Source organism: Nuphar pumila, unplaced genomic scaffold (genome assembly GCF_984573655.1).
Source record: "Nuphar pumila unplaced genomic scaffold, dmNupPumi1.hap1.1 HAP1_SCAFFOLD_475, whole genome shotgun sequence".
NCBI classification, from domain to species: domain Eukaryota; kingdom Viridiplantae; phylum Streptophyta; class Magnoliopsida; order Nymphaeales; family Nymphaeaceae; genus Nuphar; species Nuphar pumila.
This window is the reverse complement of record NW_028323364.1, coordinates 15,154-38,992: the sequence shown is the minus strand read 5'-3', so window position 1 is coordinate 38,992 and position 23,839 is coordinate 15,154. Positions and strand designations below refer to the sequence as shown.

At 52.3% G+C, this 23,839-nt stretch overlaps 1 protein-coding gene across 1 annotated transcript; it reads left to right on the top strand.

Moving 5' to 3' along the window:
- The first annotated feature begins 18,882 nt into the window (after positions 1-18,882).
- LOC149810201 (uncharacterized) lies at positions 18,883-23,110 on the top strand. Its single transcript, XM_089994384.1, has 5 exons — positions 18,883-19,223; positions 20,054-20,198; positions 20,792-21,020; positions 21,778-22,113; positions 22,938-23,110. Exons 1-5 carry the CDS (start codon positions 18,883-18,885, stop codon positions 23,108-23,110), a joined length of 1,224 nt encoding a protein of 407 aa, XP_089850510.1.
- The last annotated feature ends 729 nt before the right edge of the window (positions 23,111-23,839 follow it).

Genomic DNA, 23,839 nt, shown 5'->3' with positions numbered 1-23,839 from the left:
GACGCTGTGGGAGAGGAGTTCCACGCAGTGCTTTGTCAGACCCTCTGGTTTTTTGGGTCCAGATACCCAAAAATACATGAATTTTGGGGACAAAAGAGGGGGTCGAAAGTCATTCTGGTTGCACAGGAGGGCAAACCTGGGCGATCTTGGGCGCGACGGAGAAGCGAGTGGGGCCAAAATGCGCGGTTGAGGCATCGGTGGTAGAGGAGCGAACATCAGCGATGGAAAGGGAGGGAAGGCACCACCTCTTGGTCAGCACCTCCTCCACAGAGCTTCCGCACGAGAGCTGGCTGACTCCCAGACGAGCTGCGTACTCATCCACATTGAAGTCCTCCACGTCAGCGCTTGCCTGCACAGAACACGACGCACGCGATTCAGCCAACCTCTGCTTCGCCAGACCGGATTCGACCCCGTGGTTGGTCCCCAATATTCATGCATTTTTCAGGCGCTAGACCCAGCAAGGTCTGGCGACGCACTGCAGCCAGCGATGGTGTTGGCATATGATTTGCTCGACGTCTAACCCTATCTGTTGCGTACGTCTGCATATGCCAGAATATCGGCGCAGCTTACAACCCAGGTCAGTGATGTCAGCTGCGCTGATATTCTGGCATATGAAGACGTACCCAACAGCTAGGGTTGGACGTCAAGCAATCCAAATGCCAACAGATTCAACCATCATATCCGTCGCTGGCGTTTAACAGGTGTGAGGAGCTTCTTGCCAAGCCTCTTAGAATGTGCAAGTGTCAACCGTAACGCCGTTGCGCAGTCGTCCAGTGGGTAACATCGTGGGCAGATCGCAAGGAACCCTATAGAGCGCCATATGGTCCAGGTACGCTTGCCTCAGGTGATGATAACTAACGGTAGCACTGATTCCGAAGCAGTTCTTGGAGTTGCCAATGTCCATGCGGATGGTATAGTGTTGTGTAAGAGATGCATCATCATGAGCGCAACACAGTGCGAGTGCTTGCCTTGACTATGGCCATGCCGCTTGTCATGAACCCTGCCTGAGGCGAAACACACAGGGGTGTTGCCGCCCAATGTGGGTGCTGTACGCACCTGCGAAATTGACTTATCGATGCTTGAAAAAAAAAATATCTGAGAACCACAATTTAGTTATTGCTTATTGCCTGATTATACCACAGCGCGCAAGCCATATTTTGAGAGCTTTGTCTTGCTATGGGCGGCGAAGGCACCTGCGAAATGCAACCATCTATCTCGAAACTGAGCACACAACATTCGGCTTGTTTTCCCGCCTGTTGTTGTGGACAAATGCACCTGCATGCCCTTGAGGGTTGGATCCAGCAAGTCAGGGTCCACATCATCATAGAACCCTGGAATTAGGATGTGGGAGTTGGAGTCCACGAGAGTGGCGAGGAGGCGGCAGAGGTCTGACATCGGCTCGTTGATGACCCCTCCTTCGTTGCCGGAATGCAAGTCCTGGCTTCCCCCTGTCACTTCTACAGATAGGCAGATCATGCCCCTCATGCCGTACGTGATGCAGGGCACAACGTCACCGATCCAGTTTGAGTTGGAGATGATCACAAGCTCCGGCTTGTTGAACCACGCCAAGTGCTCCTGCACGACGGGCCTCAGTGACGCAAGTACCATCACTACTGATGCGCCGTTCTACATAACCCCCGCATCATGACCCTTCCCACTGCTGAATAGCACTGTTGTGAGATGATACAGCACCTGCGAAATACTTCCAGATGCAACTACGCTGGATAACACACCAGCATATCCCCACCACTCCACGGCTGGATATCGCGAACGGGTCAAGAAAGATGGACTGTATCGGATCACACGCCCGAAAAAATGGCGGAACACAAAAGGAAAAGAAAGAACGGAGCGGAAGCGAAGCTAACCTCGACGACGTCTCGCAGGCCCATGCTCCCGATCTCCTCCTCGCCTTCGAAGACGAAACCGACGTTGACCGGCAGCCCACTGCATTCATTTCCCTCATTGCGGTCCAACAGCTCCCTGACTGCATAGATCATTGCCAGGATGGGGCCCTTGTTGTCCGACGTGCCTCGTCCGTACAGATAGCCGTCCTTAGACACCAGCTTGAAAGGGTTTGTCTCCCAGTCCTGCACCCACAGATTGGCCGTAAAACACAGCCCGCCCCCGCAAACAATGTTGGCTCGAGCTACAACAATTATGAGCATGAGCTTGATTTCGACTCCACAGGAGCATCAGGAAGGAGAGCGGAAGGAACACAAGGCGCAACCAATGCTTCGCTAGACCACGTTTTGACCCCCATTTGTGTCCCAATGAGTCTTATATTTTCGGGTATCTGGAACCAAAAAATCTGGCGAAACACAGGGTGCAACAAGAGAACGAAAAAACACACCGGCTCATGAGCGGGCTGAACATCATAGTGCCCATAGAAGATGGCTGTTGGGTTGGAGGGGCAGGTGATGAGACGAGCGAGGACGACTGGATGCATAGAGTCAGCACTGGTGGCCAACTTCACCTCAGCTCCCATGCTCTCAAGCAGCCCTGCGAGGAACTTTGACCCCCGGAAACACTCCTCCTCGAGTGCAGGGTCCCCACTCACCGTTTTAATGCGCACAAACTGCTTGAGGCAGTACAGCAAGCCAACATCCATGCGCATCTCCGCAGTCTCCTTCACCTGCAGCGCCTTTGAATGCTTCAGCAACACCTCCGCATCCACATGGACATTGGCAGCTCTGAGTGCGACTTGCGTATCAGGGTTCTGCCGTCATGATGATGAACGTTCTTACGACACTGGTGCATCGGTGCATCCACATGGTAGATGTCTGAGTCAACTTGGCAATCGTGCATGCTGGTGGATTGGCGGGTAAAACTGTGTGTGGCGCATGTATCTCTTTAATATCGTTCCTTGCGCAAGCAATCCAGATGTGCAGAGGTTTCTTTCTCTTCCTTCTTCACGGCTTCATCGCTTTCTCATGCGATATTTGCTCTCAGAACGCAGGACTGTGCCAGGCCGATGTCTCGTTTGAATCATCAGCGTCTGAATCATCAGCGGTTGGATCGTTATCGTCCTTGTGCAACCTGGGGTGCCTTCACCCCTTGTTTGTCAGGATGATCATCTAGTCCTCTAATGTAATATTGCTTGGAGATGGTGGACACAAGACGAGACAATGGACATTCTTGTGAATTGTTTCGAGCGCACCTGGTAGGGACGGCGCCAAGTGACGGTGGAGCTGTTCCGAAGCTTGCGGGTCGGACCCTCCCCGGTACGACTCCGCATGATCGATAGCGACGTTGTCATGTTCAGCGGAGAGCTCCTGCCCTCAAGCGAGCCGCAAAGCGGCAACATCTCCGCCGCCTCCCAATGTGTCTCCAACGTCTCCTTGACCAGCTCATGCCCTAATGAAGAGCAGGCTGCAGCACACACTCTGTTGCAAAGCGAGTCGGGCTCAACTCTCTGAGACTGCAAGAGCAGGCTGCAGCACACACTGCATTGCAAAGCTACTCAAGTTGAGCTCTGAGTGCCGGAAGATAGTAATCTGCTGACACTCAGAGCTGTGAGCAAGCCCCTGGCTGATGCTCCAAGTGCTGTCGATGTGTTGGACTAACAATAGCTGTTGCATGTTGCCAAGCACTACCAAATTGAAACAATCAACGCACCACATGTTCCAAGATATGTTCAATTGCGAACTCAGTTCCAAGTTGCGCTCGGAGTGGCCAATGCGAATGTGAAAGTGTGTGAGAAAATACCCATGAACTCTAGGGTATAGCGAGGGTATGTGGCATAGAGGAATCAAGTGATCTCAGGAGAGCATACTTTCATTGGCTGGCATGCTCAGGGTTCCTTGGACCATGCTCTCGGAGCTCTCAAACATGGCGTGCAGCAGTCCAGAGATGGAGTACACCCACATGGTGCCATCTCCTAGGCCAAGGACCAGCATTTCCCGCACGAGAGCTCCACACAGTACCGGATGCACTTGAGGGCCTGCAGGGCTGGCACACAAGGTTCAGAGCATATGTGGGTGTGTGGCATCGCCATAGTCCCAACTGACATGACAATGCTTCATTTCACCCAGTCTTTTGGACCCCAGATATTCAGAGTCTTGTGATGCGCTCACAGCCATGCCATCGGTTTCCCAATGAACACAGATTCGTAGTACTTTAAGTTGCCAATGACCATGTGAATGCGGTAGTGTTGTAAAACAACACATACTTATCATCATCACAGCAAGCTCCACGATCATGACAGCACACAAGAAGACGAGCGGGAGGGCGGGGCGACACAGAAAGTCAAAATGTCCCCGACAATTTTGACAAGAATTCCTGGCACTGATTCATGTGTCTCGATGCAGAACCTCGTGATTCTCGCTCAGGTGAGTCTCGCTCACTCGAATTGGACGCAAGTCAGTCTGGCCAGCGGTAAAATGAGAAACCACGGTCAGAATCTGTAAACACCACACCAGCTGCAGGAAACTGCAATCCGCATGTTTGACTCTCATTAGTTGGAGGAGTCGATTCATATAGCATGGCAGGTCAAGCCATCACGCCAACTATATGCCAGCGGGTGGTCAGGGCGTAAGATGACCCTCGACCCATTGACCCCTGGTCGACCTTCCGGCCAGGGGTCCATGTTTTTCAGGGGGTGTGGGTCGAAAGTTGGCCAATATCGAGCTGTCCCCCCTCTTGGGACCCCCCTGACCAAGAATGCAGTATATTGAGACAGGGAACGTGCAAGACATCGCTAGTCCGCCACATCGAGCGGTAGAAGTGCGGGGAGCGCACCAGGGCTGGGATGGAAGACATGTATGCAGCACCAAGTGCAGCCGCTCCAGAGACGGCAGGTCCCATCAGACGAGCACGAAGCAATGACCGCGAGCTCCGCATCAGAGGGCATGTTGCACTCCGTGCTGCCGCCATCACTGTGGCCATCGATGCCATGCTCGTCGAGCGCGTCCTCGAAGTGATGCTCGCCATACGAGTTGCCATTCCAGCAGATCGAGGAGGGGTAGCCCGCGAGGAAAAGGATGTCGTCTGTGTGGCCTGGCAGCGTGCGCCGGCACACCATCGCGTCCATGTCCCAGACGCGTATCAAGTTGTCTCGGCCACCCGAGATGAGCAGCCCCCCTGAACTCAAATATGTGCTGAGAGTCGAGCATGGCGCCTGCGACAGTCTTGCGTTGCTGCGCCCTGAGTGGATTGTTGCTGAGTACGTCCAACTCCCGCTATGTTCAACACTATTTACAGCCCGATGTAAGGTTCTCCGTGGTGGTAGACGAGAAAGTGATTTGTTGCTGTGTAGAACAGACGAGAAAGTACGGCCAGGTCTAGGTGTGGTGAGTCGCACTCGTCCAGTGCGATAACCTCGGGTGGTGTGAATGGTAACAATGATTGCCACAGTAGCCGCACATGAAGTTGCCATCAGACACATGAGCAGGAAAGTGTGTTGCTGGCCGTGACATCATTACGATTGCTATGCATTGGCTACGAACTCCCATTGCAAACAACAATCAGAACCTGAGGGTTTGTTGAATTCTGAGCGGAAGCATCAGAACGCCTTTCGTGCGAACCAGCTTCAGCAGATTGTTCATTGTTCGATGGTTCTGGTGCCAGGTTCTGCCGTTTGCTGTGCCAGCATCTCAATTCTGGACTACACCGCCGTTTGTTAAAATGGGAGCACATGCATGCGACCACGCCTCGTTATCGCATTGCTCGACGCTGTCTACCGAAGCGATCGATGTCTCCTGAGGTTCGCAGAAATGTGGACACTCAGCACGTACGCGCTTGTACTGGGGTACTCTAGTTTAGACTCTGCGATGGCGACCCCCTGACTCATCTGTGATGCGCCTGCTTGTCCTGAAGCATGCTTGCCTTTGTAGCGGAACTCGCAAGGCTTGCATCAGGTTTTTCATTTCGAGCTACTGATTAGCTCATTCATTACAGCTGAGACGTTATACCGTACAAACGGTATACTTTCGCCGTCGCAAAATGCTTTGTATTCCCCTTTGGTGCTGGTTCTGTGAGACAGAGGAGCATGAGCCGGTTTCCTGCTAAATCTCGATGCTGGGCAACCTGTCGCACAATCCGCGCTGCATTCTGACATCACATGAGCTCACAAGAGGCCTTGAAAGACAGGGCTGTGGCAAATCTTTAAATGATTTGCCACCCTAAAGGTCGTAGGGTATGTGTAACAGACGAGGAAGCAACGTAGAGAGCAGCGCACCTAACGCAAGGAGCGTCAACACAGCTCCTCTATGTCCCCGCAGAATGCCCACGAGGGCTAAACTTTCACGCATCCACACGCGGATTGTCCCATCGCCGCTGGCGGAGCAGACATACTGTTGGCAGCACACGAGCGAGTTGATGGCGCTGCAGTGGCTCTCCTCGGACGAGCAGGAAGCGATGGGGCGCGTTTCGACGTACGTGGCGAGACCGTTCGACGACGGCCAGCCCTGCCGGACAGCGCGGGGAGGAGGGGGGGGGAGCGCATTGGAACAGGCGCTTGGAGGGCATGGCTTGGGCCCGAGAAGCGCGTCGGAGCTTTCGCTCGGTAGCGCAGCGATGGTCTGTGCGAGCGTTTTGCCTTCTGCCGGCGCGTGATGCAGTTCTGGCGCGTACGCTTTCAACGTTGTGTCCTGCGCATGTCACTCTTTGTCAGTGAAGCTTCACGTGCATGTCATGCTTGCAATGCTGCAGGTTGCACACACAAACTTTTGTCCGGAACATTCACGCAGCTGCGGGCATCTGGACCCGAAAATGTACAGGGTCTGGTGAAAAGCTGACGAACATTTTCTGGATCGTGTCAAGCTGGTGAATGGAATGGAGTGAACGCAAGACCCCTACAGACATTGTGTCCTGCACAGCTCATTTGCATGTTGTTCGGAACGGTCTCGAGTGAACGAGGTGCATGCAGCTGCAGCTTTGTGTATTGAATTGGCTGGTCAAGCGAAGGGGAGACGAGTAGTAGCAATGCTGGTCAAGTGCTTCGCAAGGAGGAGCGATTTTTGGGCTCTGGTGGCTGAAAATACACAAGTTTTGGGGACAGAGATGGCGGTCCAACCCCATTCTGACCAAACACTGTGCTGGTGTGTAAGGGTTGGTAGGTGGTTGTGGGAGAAGCTCACCTGGCTGCCGACGTAAACGGTTTGGTCCTCATGGATGCAGATTGCTCGGATGGCGCCGGCCGAGTGCGAGGAGGCTGTGAGAATGGACAAAATACAGGTGTGATCTTCGTCCCAAACGCGAAGTGTGGCCCCTCCGATGGAATAGAGGTGCTTGCCGCTGTGCTGCAGCTTCAGCACCGGTTTGCTGTGCTCTGTCATCTCGCCTATCGCTTGCAGACTCTCCAAGTCCCACACCTGCACAGCATAGCTCTTGTCACACCGCTCTAGGTACCCTGCTGACCCAAGAAATCACGGTTTTTCCCATATGTGGCTCAGTTGATGGCATCAATCAGTTCTGTCCCACATTATCATGCTTTTTCGGGCATCTGGACCCGCAAAATCATAGGGGTTGGCGCAACACCGCCAAAGCATGATAGTTGCAAGCTCCCAACGATCCTATCAGACATGCTCATTCAGAGCGTCCTGACAGGGCAGTATACCTTGATGGTTTTGTCCGCGGACGAAGTGTAGAGGAGCCCAGAAGCATTTTGTGCCATGCACATAACAGCCCCAGTGTGCCCAGTCAGCATATGTTCCTCAATGTCCAGCTCTGCCCCATCAAGCGGCCATTTGGCGGCGGAGCGGCCGGTCTTGGATTGGTTGCACGGAGACGACGTCATTCGCTGCTGACTGGAATCTGAGTCATACGTCGGCGTGGCCTCGCCCCGCGGCGTCGACGAAATGCTGTTCACTTTCTTCGGCAGCGCAACGGCGATCGGCGCGGTCGAGGCTTGCGCGTTGAGCTTGGAAGGGCAGGAGCTACGGAGGGCGTTTGCGAGGCCTGACATCACGGGAGGGGGGTTGTCTCGAGGGTTCTTGCCGCGGAGGCGGGGGATGGGGGGGGGAGGGGGGAGCGCGTCTTGCGCGGCTTGCTGAAACGCGAGGAAGCTGGAATGCTGTGGGGAGCTGCTCACCGCGCGCGCTGTGGCACGGAGGCAAGGGTCGGTGGGCGATCTTCGATGCTTCCGGGCTTCGTACTCCTTCTGGATGTTGTGCCTCTGCAGCGCCTCTAAAAGCTGTTGGTGGACGCTGGTGGAGGGGCTGTGAGTGTGGCCGCAGCCGTTCACGGGCGCGCTGGGCGCTTTGATGCCGCCGAGCGCCATGTCACACATCATGCCCTTCGGAAACGTTGGACCCCAGCGCGGGGCTGCAGAGCCTGCAAGAGGAAGAGAAATGTGAGAAGCACCGCTGCTGCAGACGATGCAAGAGGTCATGACGCTGATAGTAACTGTAAACCATCGGCAGTGAGCGGTAGTCATGAGCCTCGGCACGATATGCTTTGACAACTACTGGGTGTGTCAACGTGTGTCAACATCACACATGGTTGTAGAGTTGTGTGGAGCTTCCAGAGCTCCTGGTGTGTCAACCGAGCAGTACTTCGCCAGGCAGTGTCTTGCAGTCTCTGTTGCAGGGCTTCATGGGTTGGCATCCCTGAAAATGCATGATAATCTGCGGCAGAAATGGGGGTCAAACCCAGTACTCCGCCCGCAAACAATCATGGTTTCGACCCAATGTCCGCAACTTCCATGCTGCAAACGACATAGTCTGGCTAAGCACTTCACGGGTAAGTCGGATCGCACAAGCTCGGTTGGCTGCAGCCAAGCAGGCAAGGACCTCAGCTTGGCGGGGGCTAGGTGTTCCTGAAAAGATCGGAGTGTGCGTGACATCCACATAGCCGTTCTTGCGATCCCGTGTGACGACGAGCGCATGGTTCTTGGGCACAGCGACCCAGTCACTCTTGGACCCCGTGATCGGCTCGGACGCAACAATAACCACCCGCGCCCCCCGCTCGGAAAACTCCAGCTCGTACTCGCCCTCGCCAGACTTATCCGAGCCATCCAATCGCCTGCACCGGGCAGCCGTCCTCTCATGGTCACTCCCGAACCCATTGAATCGTTTGAAGGGCGTTTTGCATGTTCCCTGATCGCATTCGGCATCCCAAGCACCCCCCGGTTTACATAGTCTTCGCTGATAGGTACTATGGCGGCCTGATTCTCAAGTCCCACTTGGAGTTGCCCATGCCCAAGTGAATGCTGTAGTGTCGTAGAAAAAACACCCTAATCACAGCAGAGCCTTGGACCCCAAGTCACACTTGGAGTTGCCAATGTCCAAGTGAGTGCAGTAGTGTTGTAGGAAGACACAACATCAGCACGGAAGCTGCTCAGCATGATTGTGGCTACATCAAGAGGTGCCATCTGACAGCTGTACATCATAATAGGAACACCGTAATAGGAACACCTAGTGCGATTTTTATGCAATTAATAATCAGGCTTTGCTAGCGTTTTCCCCTGTAGCAAAGCAACTGCCAAAGCTAAAGGCAAGCATCGCGGCTAGTCGTAAAAAGCATTCCAATGACGTTACGTGGTGCACGACATGGCGTTCACGTTGCTTGGTGCTGTTGAGATCATGGCTGTCGTAGCAGTCGTACCCTTGATAACCTCGTGTATATACCTGGACTCCTACTGTCGTTCCACCAGTTTATCTAGCCTCTTGTGGAGCACGGTCGAACCGGCAGTCGTACACTCCTTCAACGCATACCCCATGTCGTGCTTTCATTTTGCAGCTACTGAGCATGCTGGGAAAAGCCCGTCGTGGTTGCATATCAATGTGCAATTTCCGCCATAAATCAGTGCAAACACAGAGAAGGGTCGTGCCTGAATGTCGAGCCTTCAGCGTAGTAGAGTGAAGCCGGCTTGTCAGAGTCAGGCGACACAAAGCGCGTGGCAATGAGTGTGCTGCCATCAGTGAGCACAAAATTTAGCAGCGACGTGGACAAGATGCCGTGTGTCGCCTGCGTTTTCGCGATGAAACCTACCATCTCCTGCATCGCGCGCAGGAGAACGTCTGGGGGGAGCTCTCGGTCCATGTCGGGAAGGAAGTTGAGGAAGAGGGCGAAGGAGATGGCGGAGTCCGAGTGAAATGACTGGACTGCGTCGTACGCTTTGTCCGACATGCCCGCTACCAGGTGGCGACGGATTTGAGTGAAGCCTGCGATGACTCCGTTGTGCATGAACATGTAGCGCTTGAAGGCGAATGGATGGCACTGCACAGTCACAGAACAAACTTTTTATAGGTGAATGCGCAGGATATCGAGTGAATCAGCATGGACTCTACGTTTGAGATAGGAGCATTTACCGTACGATCGGTATCTTCTCGCCGTCGCAAAATGCTTTGCCTTTTCTGTTGGTGCTGGTTCTGTGAGGCAGAGGAGCATGAGCAGGTGTGCCTGATAGCTCTCGATGCTGGGCACTCCGTCGCACAAACCGCCAGCATTCTGACATCACATGATCACACAAGAGGCCTTCAACCACAGGCTGTTGGTAGATCTATAAAGGTTGTAGAGTAAGAATGATAACGCAGGAACAAGAGAAGACTCATGCACTAAAATCAAATGACCCAGCGCTTGGACGAACTGCAATGCCACAGTGGCCTAGGAATCACAAATGTGAGAGAGCGGGGCAGTCAGTGGGAGGCGCACGTTTTGTTCGCTGACAGGCATTCCCGGGTACGCTGCTCGGACATGGGCGAATAGGAGGGGGGAGTGGATTTTGGCAGCAAGGCGAGCGAGGTTGTCGTTGTTCCAAGCCGGTGTGATCGCCTTGAACGTACAGGGGGTGGTGTCTTCCAAGCTGTCAACCTTGGAGCATGGCGTCCGCTCGTTGTACCATCCAATGCCAAAGCCGTCAGCATTCAGGTTGCCGTGTCCTAGATGTGCAGGCAGAGAGTGGTCCTGCATAGTAACGACCTGTGATGCCTGCCGGCCGAAGATCATGTGCCAGTCTCACACTGCTCGCTCATCTTCATAATGCGATGTCGCAACCGGGGTAAACAACATGACTGCGCTTCGTTTGACCCGGATTCGGCAGTCAATATTTTTGGGGGTGTCTGGGTTGTCTATGGTTGCGGTAGCGCCGTAGAAGACGCCAAGGCCCAATGATGGGGCCATCCATGGGTGCCATAGTGTATATGAAGACGCAGCCTGTTGAATATTGAGGCACATATGTTGTCTAAGGACGCCAGGCTGTTGTGCACCACCTTCAAGCAACCACCTGGTTTCCCCTAAACATACAAGCATCCCCAAGATAACCATCGGCAGAGCAGTAGAGCGTAACTCTGAAGCGTTTCGCCGGAAAGTATGATTTGTGGGTACATATTCTTAAACATGAATGAAGTTGAGGGACGGAAATGGGGTTGAATATCTCGCGAAACACTGGTTGCTGTGCTCGTTGGTTGAAGTTGAGGGACGGAAATGGAGTTGAATTCTCGCGAAACGCTGGTTGCTATGCTCGTAGCTTGAAGTTGAGGGAAGGCAATGGGGTTGAATTCACGCGAAGCACTGGTTGCTTTGGCCTGCCCCTATCCACCCCGCAATCTCTGGTCATGCGATGGAAACGCACCTGTAATCGCTCCCTTGCATCGTACGACTGCCTGATGATTGACCTTGAGGGGTACAGTACTGCCTGGGCCAGCAGGATCGGGTCCCCATAATAAGCCATTAACCGGCACATTATGGGGCCACTGGTTCTTGTTCACTTTCAAACAACCTGCAACACTGCGCCCCGCTTTACAAGCCATTCACCTGCATTTGGCTCCACATGACTGAGGACCAGCTGTTCTTGCCACCATCGAATACACCGGACGACTCTCGTGGCACGAGCCGTGCGATTCACCCCTCGACCTTACGTCATCAACACATCATGTACACTGAGCTGCAACCTGCTGGTGCCAATTGAAACATCACAGAGGACACGCGGCTCACGAAAATGGATAGCAAGAGGTCAAGTGTGTGTGGGGAAGTCTACATGTACTTGGAAACGTGAATCAGAGTACTTGAATGTAAGAAAACAAGGAGCGAGACACTCCACGAACATAGCCAAGCTGCTTCCAAACGCTGTAACATCAAAGCAATGTGACACGTATCCATATGCATTTCACAACAAATTCTGCAGACGACGGTGGGCGTAGGCAAGCGATGCAACGGGGAAGCAAGCGTTGATTCAATATTCATGAGTAAACACTGGTGTACACCATGCACACAGAAACCAAGGGATTTTTGCGGCACGTCGAGCATCTGGACACCAAAAAGGTTGAAATGCAGCAGATGGCGACCGCCCGTAAAGAAAATGAGCGATACCAGGACGTGTCTGGTCACCCTATAAAGCAAAAAGTAAAAGTATGCGCAGGAGATTGGCCCGCGCATTGCAGCAGCGATGTCGATATCCAAATACGCATACCTTTGCAGCAGATACCTTCTCTTTGTACGCCGCAAAAGCTGTATTACAGATAGCGGACACTGTCGCCGCGGATGTGCAAAGTAGGTTCAGCGCCACGAGGTAAGGCTTAACGCTTCTATAAATATAGCGGCCCAAAGATATGCATGAGCACTTGCTGTTTGAGGGCTGTCGCAACTGAGCGGCTCCCACTGCTGTGCGATGTCTGGACAGCACTGATATGAGTCGGACAGCTATTCTCACGGCGAACGCTGTGGGGACGGCGTGTGGGCCGACCGAGGCGCGCCGAAATCGATACGCACTCACACTGAGCGATGCGTAGGGAGCCAGATTTCGTCCACTTATGGTATTGGCCACAGTCTTAACGTTTGTCTTGCGTCATCGGACTCGCCATCGGCGTTTGCGTGTCTTGCTGTCAGCATTACACACTCCTCGGCAAACGCTGACGGCCATGCTGACGAAGTACTGCCATTGGTCCGATGCCATCAGCGATGCCATCGCCGATGGGAATTTGCCAGTCTTGCCACCTACAATGCCATGCTCGAATGCATTTCTGGACTACTTGAACAATGGTGAAGATATTTGCTAGCCGATCAGTAGAAGCACAGATGGCAAGATCGCTTCTCCCAGCAAGGCGCGCATTGCACCAACGAGCAGTTACGGCATTTACATCAAGATTTGTCTGTCGAAGGAATTGGAAGCTAATTGCGCGAGCAGAGGGCACTTTCCAGCCAGATCTTTGGGAGCAAGGTGAGAACCTAAGATCGATGGGCAAGCCACCTTGATTGGAGTAACTTGCACGTCATCCAAGCTCTGACATGTTTGTGGTGCAGTGGGATTCGCTGTCGGCACCGTGGCGCTTACACTCACTGTCTTTGTAGCTGCGAGTTATCTGGAGTTGCAAAAGTACGCCCTTCTGAGATGAACTTCTCCTGCATAGCGCTGGGAGCATATAATTTAGACTCTTCAGTGTCTTAATTTCACTTGTTTGCCTTTTGCATGCAACGCTGTGACATGCTCCTCCTGCTCGGTGCCGTCAGGGTTCGTCCAAGCTAACGTCGCCGTTGCCGTTCTGCAGAAAAATAACTGAGCAGACCGACGCTGGTGAAGATGTTTATCAACTGAAGGTGGAAGAGCGCCGTAAAATAAACGCTGTTCCCAAGTATAACGGGGCAGACGACGACAGCGATTCAGGGGTATGAAACCCCTATTCACTTGTAGCCCAGAATCTTGGCACAAACGGTCGGTGCGTGGACCAATGTGCATGAAAATGTTGATTATTAATCGTGACGAGTGACTTACAGATATCAAAGAAAGAAAAAAAGAAGGGCAAGGGGAAGAGACTCCCCACATCAAATTTCACAGCTCCCGGGTTCCGCATCAGTAGTCAGAAGCCGACCAATACCAAGGGTTGAAGACATGGTGCAACTTTGCAGCAATGTGCGTCAGTACACACATGCGCGTGGACCATACGATTCTTGGCATACAGGACGCGCGGTTGCCGGCATGGAGGGTCGATGGCAACGTATTTCTAGGAGTATCTCGTAGAGGTAGCTGGGGAGTTGACATTGATGTGGCCATGGGGAAGCTACGCCAGGGTTCTGAGTTCGCTGGAAATGGCTGTGAGCTCAGGTTGGACTTGACCGTATTCAGCAACAATGCAGCTCAGCATACTGCACGCCATGTGTATAAGGTATCGTGCATTTTGTGTCTGTGTGAGGGGCATGCAACCCTTGCATGTATGGGTGTGCATATGTTCCTGTCTGCACATTGGTGTCGCCTGAGTTGGGCCGTTGCCAGTTTGTCTTAGATGGAGAGCTTGTGATGGGTCGTGGGTGCGTGGGCCTTACCCACGTGAATGATTTAGAGGGCTACAGCCACAGCCACAGGGCTGCGTTTGCAACACATGCAGCGTGTTTCTGATCATGAAATTCTTACGCATCGGGTCTCCATGTTCGAGGGTGTATGTTAGTTTTGTTTTGCTCCTGTATTTCTCTGCTTGGCGCTTCAAGAATCTGTCAATGATATCGCACGTGAAATGCATATGGATGCAACCGCACTGGATAATAAACCAGCATGCTTATCAGGTGCATAGTGGGAAGGACCAGATCAGGACATCGCATGTGTCTCGAGGTGCACGTGTCAAAGGGGGTTCGCTGCACCGATCGATTACCCTCTGGGTGGAGCACATTAACATTACGATAACACAGACTCAGGTGATGAGTGAATTGGATGGAAATGGGCGGCAGCAAAGGCCCCCTTCTGGTTTTTAACGTATATTGCATGCTCCATGTTTGTTGGAGTCATACATTCATATATGATTGTTGGACGGAATCTGCGACGGTTCATGTTCTGCAGACACAACGTGTGTGTTGACCAATTCGCCCGTTTCGGCCTGGACAATGTGGTTCTCAAATGCCGTACGTGTAGCCCCGTGTAATTCCAAGTATGTTACAGCTGAGTCCGCGCAACTTTGATCTCGTTCACGTCTCGCCTAGTCTGGACCCCAGATAGCACCTCACATAGCACACTGGCGTGGCGCCGAATCCTAGGTCCTAGGTCCTAGGCTAGGAACTGGGCCAGCTTCGAGTCCACATGTGTCCATCCCCTCGAAGCTGCTGTCGACCGGCAGGTTTGGAAGGACAAACGAGAGATTTTTGTAGGATTTTAGTAGGAATTTGCGTCCTCTTTGAACGTACATATGGCGTACATCCTTTATATATTCTATACCAGCAGCAAGCCATAACATCACACCCTAGAACAAGAATTGTGCAATGGCTTGGGGTGCACGTGGGGCTTCGGCCGTCAATGACCTGGTGCAACGAATAGTCGCTAACGACTCTAGGCTGACTGAGTTGCACATCATGCTCACGAGGAAACTCGACGAAGATGCTGTAAGGGCACTTTGCGCAGCATTCAAAGTGAACACTGTTTGCACTACGTTGTATGCATCTGGCCATCGCATGTCACCATGCAGTGCTGCTGTCGTGGCCGACATGCTCGCCGTCAATCGCTCCTTGCGATTACTGTGCGTCGGGGATTCCACCTTTGGAGACGAATCGCTCGTGTCCCTTGCGCATGGATTAGGTGCGGAGTGCTGTCTGGACACTCTGGACCTGGAAAACAAGGGTCTGTCCCATGGTGGCCTGGAGGCCCTCGTCAGGGTTTTGGAGGACAATACTCGCCTCAGCAAGCTAGTGATCAGCAAAAATGTCTTCGGACACGAGGGCTGGCAAGCGCTTGCTCGCTGCAAGTTAAATGTCAGGCATCTCGAGGCGCGGTCCTGTGGGTTATCCAGCGAGGGACTGCAGGGGAGCAGTGAAGGTGTGCATGCCTGGACCCAACATCCTTCACCATGTGGTGGCGCTTCCCAGCACATTGGCACAAAGCTTACAGCACTCAAATGAAAGGCTTCTAATACAGCTTAGGCACGGGCTCACGACCATCAGAACCTTTGGCCCAGCACATTGGAAGGATGTGCACAGGCATGTTTTTCATATGATCCTTGCATGGAATGAAGTCACTGACATAGATCAGGGTTGACAAAGTGGACTATGCTGAAGAGTGAAGTTCACTTCTGAGCAGATTGCAAATACACGGCGCAAGACACGATGTACCTTGTATATTTGAAAAGCTACTGATGATGGTGTATCTGTTCACAACACGACAACATCCACAAAGCGATCACCAAACAAACAAACACTGATGCAGACTCACCACCGTGGCCCCATCTTCAGAGCCTGAACCTGGGTAACAACGACCTCTCATCAGCTCGAAGCCCGGATCTCACATCCTTCCTTGCTTGCTTCCCCAAACTGCGCAGCTTGTCACTCGAACGCTGCAACATCGGCGACATCGGTGCCGTGGCTCTTGCATCAGCCCTCCAGCAAGCATCCACCCTCCAGCACCTCGACCTTTCCCGCTGCAACATCACAGCAGTTGGAGCGGAGCCCCTTGTCATGGCCCTTTCAGGGGGGGACAGTTCTTGCGACAAGGCGCTCGCAACTCTGGTCCTCACAGGCAATCCGCTGTCGGAGGCCGGTGTGACCGCCATCTCTGACGGACTCAGCGGCCTGCCTTCTATTCGAAACCTGGAACTCGGGGAATGTGGCATGACAGTGTCGGCATTTCAAGGCCTATCTCGGCTGACTCAGTTGGGAGTGCTGAGCGTGTTTGGGAACAGGATGGGAGATGCGATGCTGGAAGCCGTCACAGGTGCTGTCAATGGCGCAGATGGTGACGGTCATGCTGCGCCGCACGCGTTCTGTGGTCTCGACGTTCTTGGACTCAGTGGCAACGAGCTCAGCTGCAGCGCGCTTACAGCGTTCCTTCAACATCTCCAGCGCTTGCCGAACGGGGTGCGTGCCAAATGTTACTTCATGCCAGGTTGAACTTCATTTGTTTTTTCCACGTTTTCTCCCTAGTCCGCCGCAGCTTTTAACTTTGAACAAAGTTGAAGACTTTTGTTACTAGTGAGTTTCTTGGCTTTGTGGCATTTGATGACGATGATGTGTTTCTTTACAACACTGCCGCATCCACATATTCAATGGTTGACAATTTAACTTGTTAAATGTTTAACAGTTATTGTGCCAGCAACTATTTTTATTTGTTGTAAACAGATGGCAGCAACATACTGCCATTGGCAGTATGATTCTCATACATAGCAGACTGTCTGCCATGTATAAGAGCACATGCGACGTTGCGGCGTCACCATCAGGCCACAATACCGGCATCACTCATTGGTCTGGTGCTGCAGGCGGTCAGTTGGCGCGAGGTAGAGGTTGGAGCCAACCCTGGTTGCGAGGAGGAGAATTTTGAGGACGCAGTCACGGCCTGCAGGGACGCTCAACCTGGTTTGAGCATCGTGTGGAGGGCCACCGACATCCAAAGCTCCCGGATCATTCCAAAGTTCCCAGAAGCCGCAGCGGAGGCAAACTGAGTTCTGTCGGCTGCGACCTGAAATGAATGAGGATGAATATGATGTAAGTCTTCACCAGTGTTTCGCCAGGCAGAGTATTTTTTTGGCTTGACGCCTTCACGTTTACGAGTTTTTTGACAGGAGAGGCGGTTGAACGCCGGCAAACGAATGGTCTTCACGCTCCCCAGTGTGCAGGGGCATGTCTCTCAATATCACAGAAGACATCAAACCAATTTAATCTAAACTTGTGGCCCGAAACAGTACTTGAAGCAACAATGGCCCAGCATCGCAGCCATACCGTTTACTACCCTTGTCAGTCATCTTCGTGCATGTGCACCCACTTGTCACTGTCTCTTGGGGTCTGGCCAGCCGATGCAGATAACAGAAACAGCCAAAATGGTGGTAGAGGGGTCCCAGCTTTGGTATGACATGGGGAAAACCCTTCATTACAACCTCGCTTGCTTTCGGGGGGCTGGAGTATCTCGTACATAGTCGGGGGGTATCTAGGGTGTTTCCCTGGATCCCGGAATCGCTTGTGCTGCTTGCAGCAGCATGGTAGTGCAGTAAAGCATAAAGCGTGATTTCAGACCAAGGAGTTTTACTTGCGCAGCTTGCTAGACTGGTAAGGTCTTCAAACGCAGTAACAAATGCAAATAGCAATCAAGTTTGTATCTGGTTTCTGAGCGATACAGTAGCGGCAGAAAGCTCCCTTACCTGCAGAATAAAATGCGCATGTTCCGTATGCCAGCGTGTTGCGTTGCTTCATTGCCCAGGAGCGCTACAACATCACTTCCACGCACTCGGCATCCTCATACTCATAGCCACGGCCTCAGTGGCCCTGTGCGAGCTTCGAATATGTTTGCGGGACTGAAGAATATCTTCGAGAAGGTGAGTGAAAGATTTTTTATCATCTGTATGCTAGAATTTGCCATAAGCGTGATGATCACCCTTGAGAGCCCCAATCGCTCAGAACCCTGCACGTGTACACGCACAGAAACGTCACAGCATCCCTGAGGCCTGTCAATTTCGCATTTCAACGGCTGTCGACTTCTTTCAATTGCGTAAAGTGGACTCGTACCGTCGTGCAGAACGAGTCCAAGAGCGGTGCGCAACAGGAACCAACGTACGGAAAGTTCGCAAGCAATGCGCCGTCGTGGGATGAGCTTGCCGCGTTGGTTATCAAGAGGCAGGAGCAGCTCGGAGTCGCAGACTGTGTCGACTTGGAGACGGTGCGTTCGCCTGACCGGCTCCTGCGTTTGGCATTTTGTCTTGGCGTTCTCTTCGCTCCGGTACCTACGTTACAGGTGCTACAGCTTGGTGCTCCACTGCCCAAACGTCGGCTGCTCGCCTTGAGATGCGTGTGCTTACTCCACGCGCAGCTTTCTCGACGTAATGCATCACACGCCTTCAGTACTGTTTGTCCCGTTGCCACCTTGTGGATCGCGTCCTTGTCGTCATCTTCGATAATGTCCTCTGCCTGGAACACGTTGCGCGTGAACTCTATCATTGAATTGGGTACCGCACTTGACAACCCGGATCCCATACTTCGAACCTCATACGTCCAGACAACTGCAATGTTGCTACTACTGTGCCACAGTTGTAAGCTGCGCACATAGCGATGCAGGGTCCAACAAGCGCTTTAGCGTTGAAGCGAACCTTCGGGAGCAAGGACCCCATCCGTGTGAAGCTCTACAGGGACCACGCCGGATGGTGCCCATACTGCCAAAAAGTATGGTTGCAGTTGGAGGAGAAACGCATACCATACATCATTGAGAAGATCAACATGCGTTGTTATGGGGACAAGCCGGCCGCGTTCATGTCCAAGGTGCCTTCTGGTCTGCTGCCCGCCCTCGAGCTCGACGGCAGAGTCATCACTGAGTCATCTCAGATCATGGCCATCTTGGAGCGAGAGTTCCCTCAGCGTCCACTGGTGCCGCCAACGGGCACGGAGCTGTGTGGGTGCGGCGCTCTTAACAGAATTCCACAAAAGCAAACAGTGTAACCCATATCAGATACGTTTCCTGGTTTTTTATATACCAGTGAGAAGAGGTGGAATCTCGCTGGCTTCGTTGTCAACATCATAATTTAGTACTTGTACTTCTGTTCCGCCCTTGGTATGCATCGTCGTCATCCAGGTGCACGGGGCCGAAGCTCCAAATACTGAGTATGGCTTGATACTCGATGGGCTTAGTTATTTGTTTGCTTGCTTATCACAAATGTTTTCGCTCACCTGGGCAGCTGAGAAGCACTGGCTGTGCACTTCAGCCAGTCCATTTCAGCTGTGCTGGCGAAGCCAACCTGCCTATCTCGAGATATTGGTTGTTGTCAAGCCAGCAGAAGAGAAACAGTCTTTCACAGATCAAGAAATACAGACTGCGGATATGGAGTGCAGGTTCTCTATGTCCAATCCAGTAATGCAGTATCACACCTGTGACTTTGCAAGCAAAACGAATGCGTCCATGTCAAGAAGCAAGGCCAGTTGCGAGTGATGTTCTTCTCAGTGTTTCACCAAGACCCTGTCACTTTTTGGGTCCAGATGCCGGAAAATGCATGAGTTTTTGGGACGATTTTGGGGCTCGAAACCCATGCTTGCAAATCACTGGTTCTTCTCGCGGTCTCTTGTGTGCCTTGGTGACGAGAATTCTGATTGAATTCTGAGGCCGATTCCAATCCTTTCCATTCCATGCCCTCCCATCTTACCCCATTCCATTCCATTCCATTCCATTCCGTTCCATTTGATTCCATTCTGCAGTTTTTATGTCTGTCCCGAGGCGGCTGTGGGGTTGCAGGCAAGCACAGGGGCTCATGAAGTTAGAGCGGCAGCTGTTCAGCGCGTGGATGGGGTGGCTCACCTCTGACTGGGGCCATGAGCAACGCAAGCAACAGTTTGAGATGGTCATGAGAATCGTCGATCAGGAGCTCGGGAAGTCCAAGGTGTGTGGGTTTCTGTTCCCTTGATGGAGAGAGAGAGTGCTTCGCCAGAATGGAATCGACCCCCAGTTTGTCCCGAAAATGCATCTGGACTAAGCCTGTACAAGAGCGTATATCTGGTACCAGAAATGTTGATTATTGCTATCTAAGAATTAACATGCTGATCCAACAAATGGGCAGCCAACTACGCTTTTGTACAGCCCTAATCTGGACCCCAAGAAATGACAGCGTCTGTCGAAGCACTGATCCTGGATATCTTAGGCTGCATCGAATGTTTCGTGTGCATGGGTCTCAAACATGGAGCTAAGCAGTTGCTTGAAAGAGAAAACCGGAGGCCAGCCTCGCGAGTTCCGCAAAGTGGGCGAGCATGCGAATTTTTCGATTCCAAAGTAATTCTTGGAGTTGCCAATGTGGATGCGGTAGTGTTGTAAAACGATACATCATCATCATGCGATCCGAGCGAGCAAGCTAGGAAGCCAAACAGGCGCATCACAGATGAGTCGCGGGATCACTAATTGCAGACTATCTACAAGCTAGAGTACCCCAGAAGAAGCACATACTGCGCCCCGTCATAGGTGTGTCCTCGCGCCTTGCAGGGTTCCTACTTCCTCGGCGAGGAACTCAGCATGGTTGACCTAGTCTTCACTCCGTTCCTCGAACGCATGGCAGCCAGCTTAGCGTACTATAAGGGCTACTTCATACGTGGCAAGGGCACATTCCCCAATCTTGAGCGCTGGTTCATCGCCATGGAGTCCCGGGAAACCTACGCAGGAACTCGGTCGGACTACTACACCCATTGCCATGATTTGCCCCCACAGCTCGGAGGTACTTCAGAGTCACTTCTTTCCTCTGATGGAAGAAAACCTCCCAGGGTGCCTTGATGCTATTGTTATTGGATGCGCAGTTTTGACATCTCGGGACACGAGAGTAACCTGAGGTTTATGCACTTGCTTACGTAAAACAAGTCATGCACTTGCTTACGTAAAACAAGTCCGTTTTCCGGTACAAATGAAGTGGTGATGACCCCATCAGTTTAAGTGTACAAGACTCAACTTGATTTCAACACTGCCAGATCCGTACGGACATTGGCATCTTCAAGAAGTGCTTGGAAATCAGTACCATTACCGTCACCTGAGGCAAGCGTACCTGGACCAGCCTGACTTACCATAGCCATAATTTCCCAAATTCCCAAGTAGTTCTTAGTTGCCAATGTCCATGTGGATGCGGTAGTGTTGTAAAACGATACATCATCATCATAGGTCAGTACTTGTACTCAGACTACCAGTGGAGTCCATCAATAGAGTCTGGCACAACCCGCTATCTACAGAGATTCCAACAAACGATGCACCTGCTGAATGCCGTTCAAAACAGTGGATCTGCCCAGCACTGCCCTTTCAAACGGATTATGCAGGGTGGATACGGATCTTGTAATTGTCTAATTGTATGGTTTGCATTCTGGTTCACGATGGGTAACCCTTTGTCAATCTATCAGTGAATCTTTCCCCGAACACTCTCATCAGGGCAGGTTCCCCCTCATCATCTTATCATTCTCTTATCATCTTCACAAGGGTGGATTCTGCAGGGTGTGCAATGCACGCCGATGGGGAGCCCATCGCAGCGATGATCGACGGCACCGACGGGCGCTCATGGCAGCTGCCACTCGAGCCGCTGTCGGCCACTTCGCTCGAAGGGTTCTCAGCAGGCGACGACCCTGCGTGTGACACGCTTGAAGCGGCCGCCAAGCTGGTGAAGAATCACAAAGCGGTGGTCCGATTTGCGGCACGGGGGGTAGGGCGCCCCGGCACCAGGCCCATCGCCGCCCCCCTCGCGGACCCCACTGCCAGCCCTGACGAGGACGCGCTCCCAGATGTGGATGCAGCATTGCGGCATGTGGTTCGCGCTCTTCTTACCGGAGCCGGTGACGCCTCGTCTGCAATGTTTAGGGTACGAATCTCGAGCGCATGTGCTGTGAGTGTTTGCCTCGGTTTGCGGTGTTGAATCAAAATACATCAGCAGCATACATCAGAATACATCATCAGCAATAACATGGAGAGGTGCGAAGTGTCTCGTCATTTGACTCGCGCTTCATGACAGCTGCCTTGAAGGTCATCTGCAGTCGAGCGGAAATGGGCTATTCCCCCCTTTTCCTTCCACAGTTATTGGTGAACCAAATACATGAATACCCCACGTAGTTCTTCCATGGCGCAACTGCTGAGCTTGCTGGGTGTTGCCCGGTGTGGTTGCATTTAACATGCATGTTCCACCATGGTTGTGTGCGCGTGCGTTCAAAAAGGTTTCCAGTGAATGTCTGCACCTTTCATCGTGGATTTCTGTTGCGACCCTGCAAGCCATATATGGCGACGCCAGGTTTGTAACACTGCCGCAATCATATTCTTATCAAGGACATTGACAAGCTGCAGGTTTGGCAATCAGTGCCATACCGCCACCAGATACAACACGGCTCCATCCTGATACCTGTGTGGCTGTGTGTGTCGTTAAAATGTGCCGTTTGCATGCCTACCGTACATCCTGGTTCAAAGTAAATCTCCATGCATGTATGGCAGGACAACGGGGCTCGTTTGCTTGGGCGAAGGACAGGCGGGTGTGTGGATTTTGTGGGCACTTTGGTAATTAATGTGTGTGAGAGACTGCACATACAGAGCGGTTTTTTTTACAGGTAGAGCGCTATGCATTTTTTTGTCTTCGTACTTGAATTGATGCTTGTGAATGCGTTGGACACAGCGCATTCCATGCAGGTAGGGAGTGCTCAGGACGCAGCGTCCGGAGAGCTGGCAGCTCCAAGTCTGGCATATTTAAGGGACAGAGTGGGTGTCCCACGCGACATGAGCTTCCCTGCTGCTCGCCAACTGCGTGCTCATTTGAACTGGTTCATTGATAATGCCCAGGCAGCATGAAAGTCTGCATTCGTGTTGCATCACTCCATCGCCGTGTAGCATCGTTGCTTCTAGGCTGTTTTGTTCGCCGATGTTGCGGCTGCGTGTCCGATGCATTCAATGTAGTAAAGCATGCTGCATGTTCAAATTGATCACATGATTCTTTGAGTTACTCAAGTTTCCCGTCTATCGGCTCGGAAGCATGAAGAAAAGGAAGTTTGTGTCCTTCACTATAGCCCTTTGCATGGAGGAGGGGCTTACTCCTAAGAGCTAACAATACTTCACAATGCAACACTGTCTGCCACATGTGCAAGCTCAATATCAGGCTCGTCATTTTCAGGTAGATGTCAAACTGTGCAAAGAAAGCATGTTCTGCTCTGTGCTCTACAGCCGGTCAACCAGCTAACTACCTCCTCACAACAATGTACATGGCATGGATGTGCGTGGCAGTCAACAGGGAAGGGGTTAGCAGTTGACGCAACTGCACGGGAACGTGCACAATCCCAATGATGCACACACGCACGAGCAGAATCTACAACAGGTGGTTTCCAACTGAGTGCTTGGATTCATGTTGCGGTAGGTTCTGAATCATGCCCCGGTCCATGGATGCCTGCTGTTTGTGGAGACGTGAATTGATATCGCTAAATTACATTGCCATGTTCAGCTGCTTGCATCAACACAAAGTAGAGCTAAGCACTATCTCGCAAATTTGACACCATTACAATCTATCAAGCACGTGATAAACCAAAG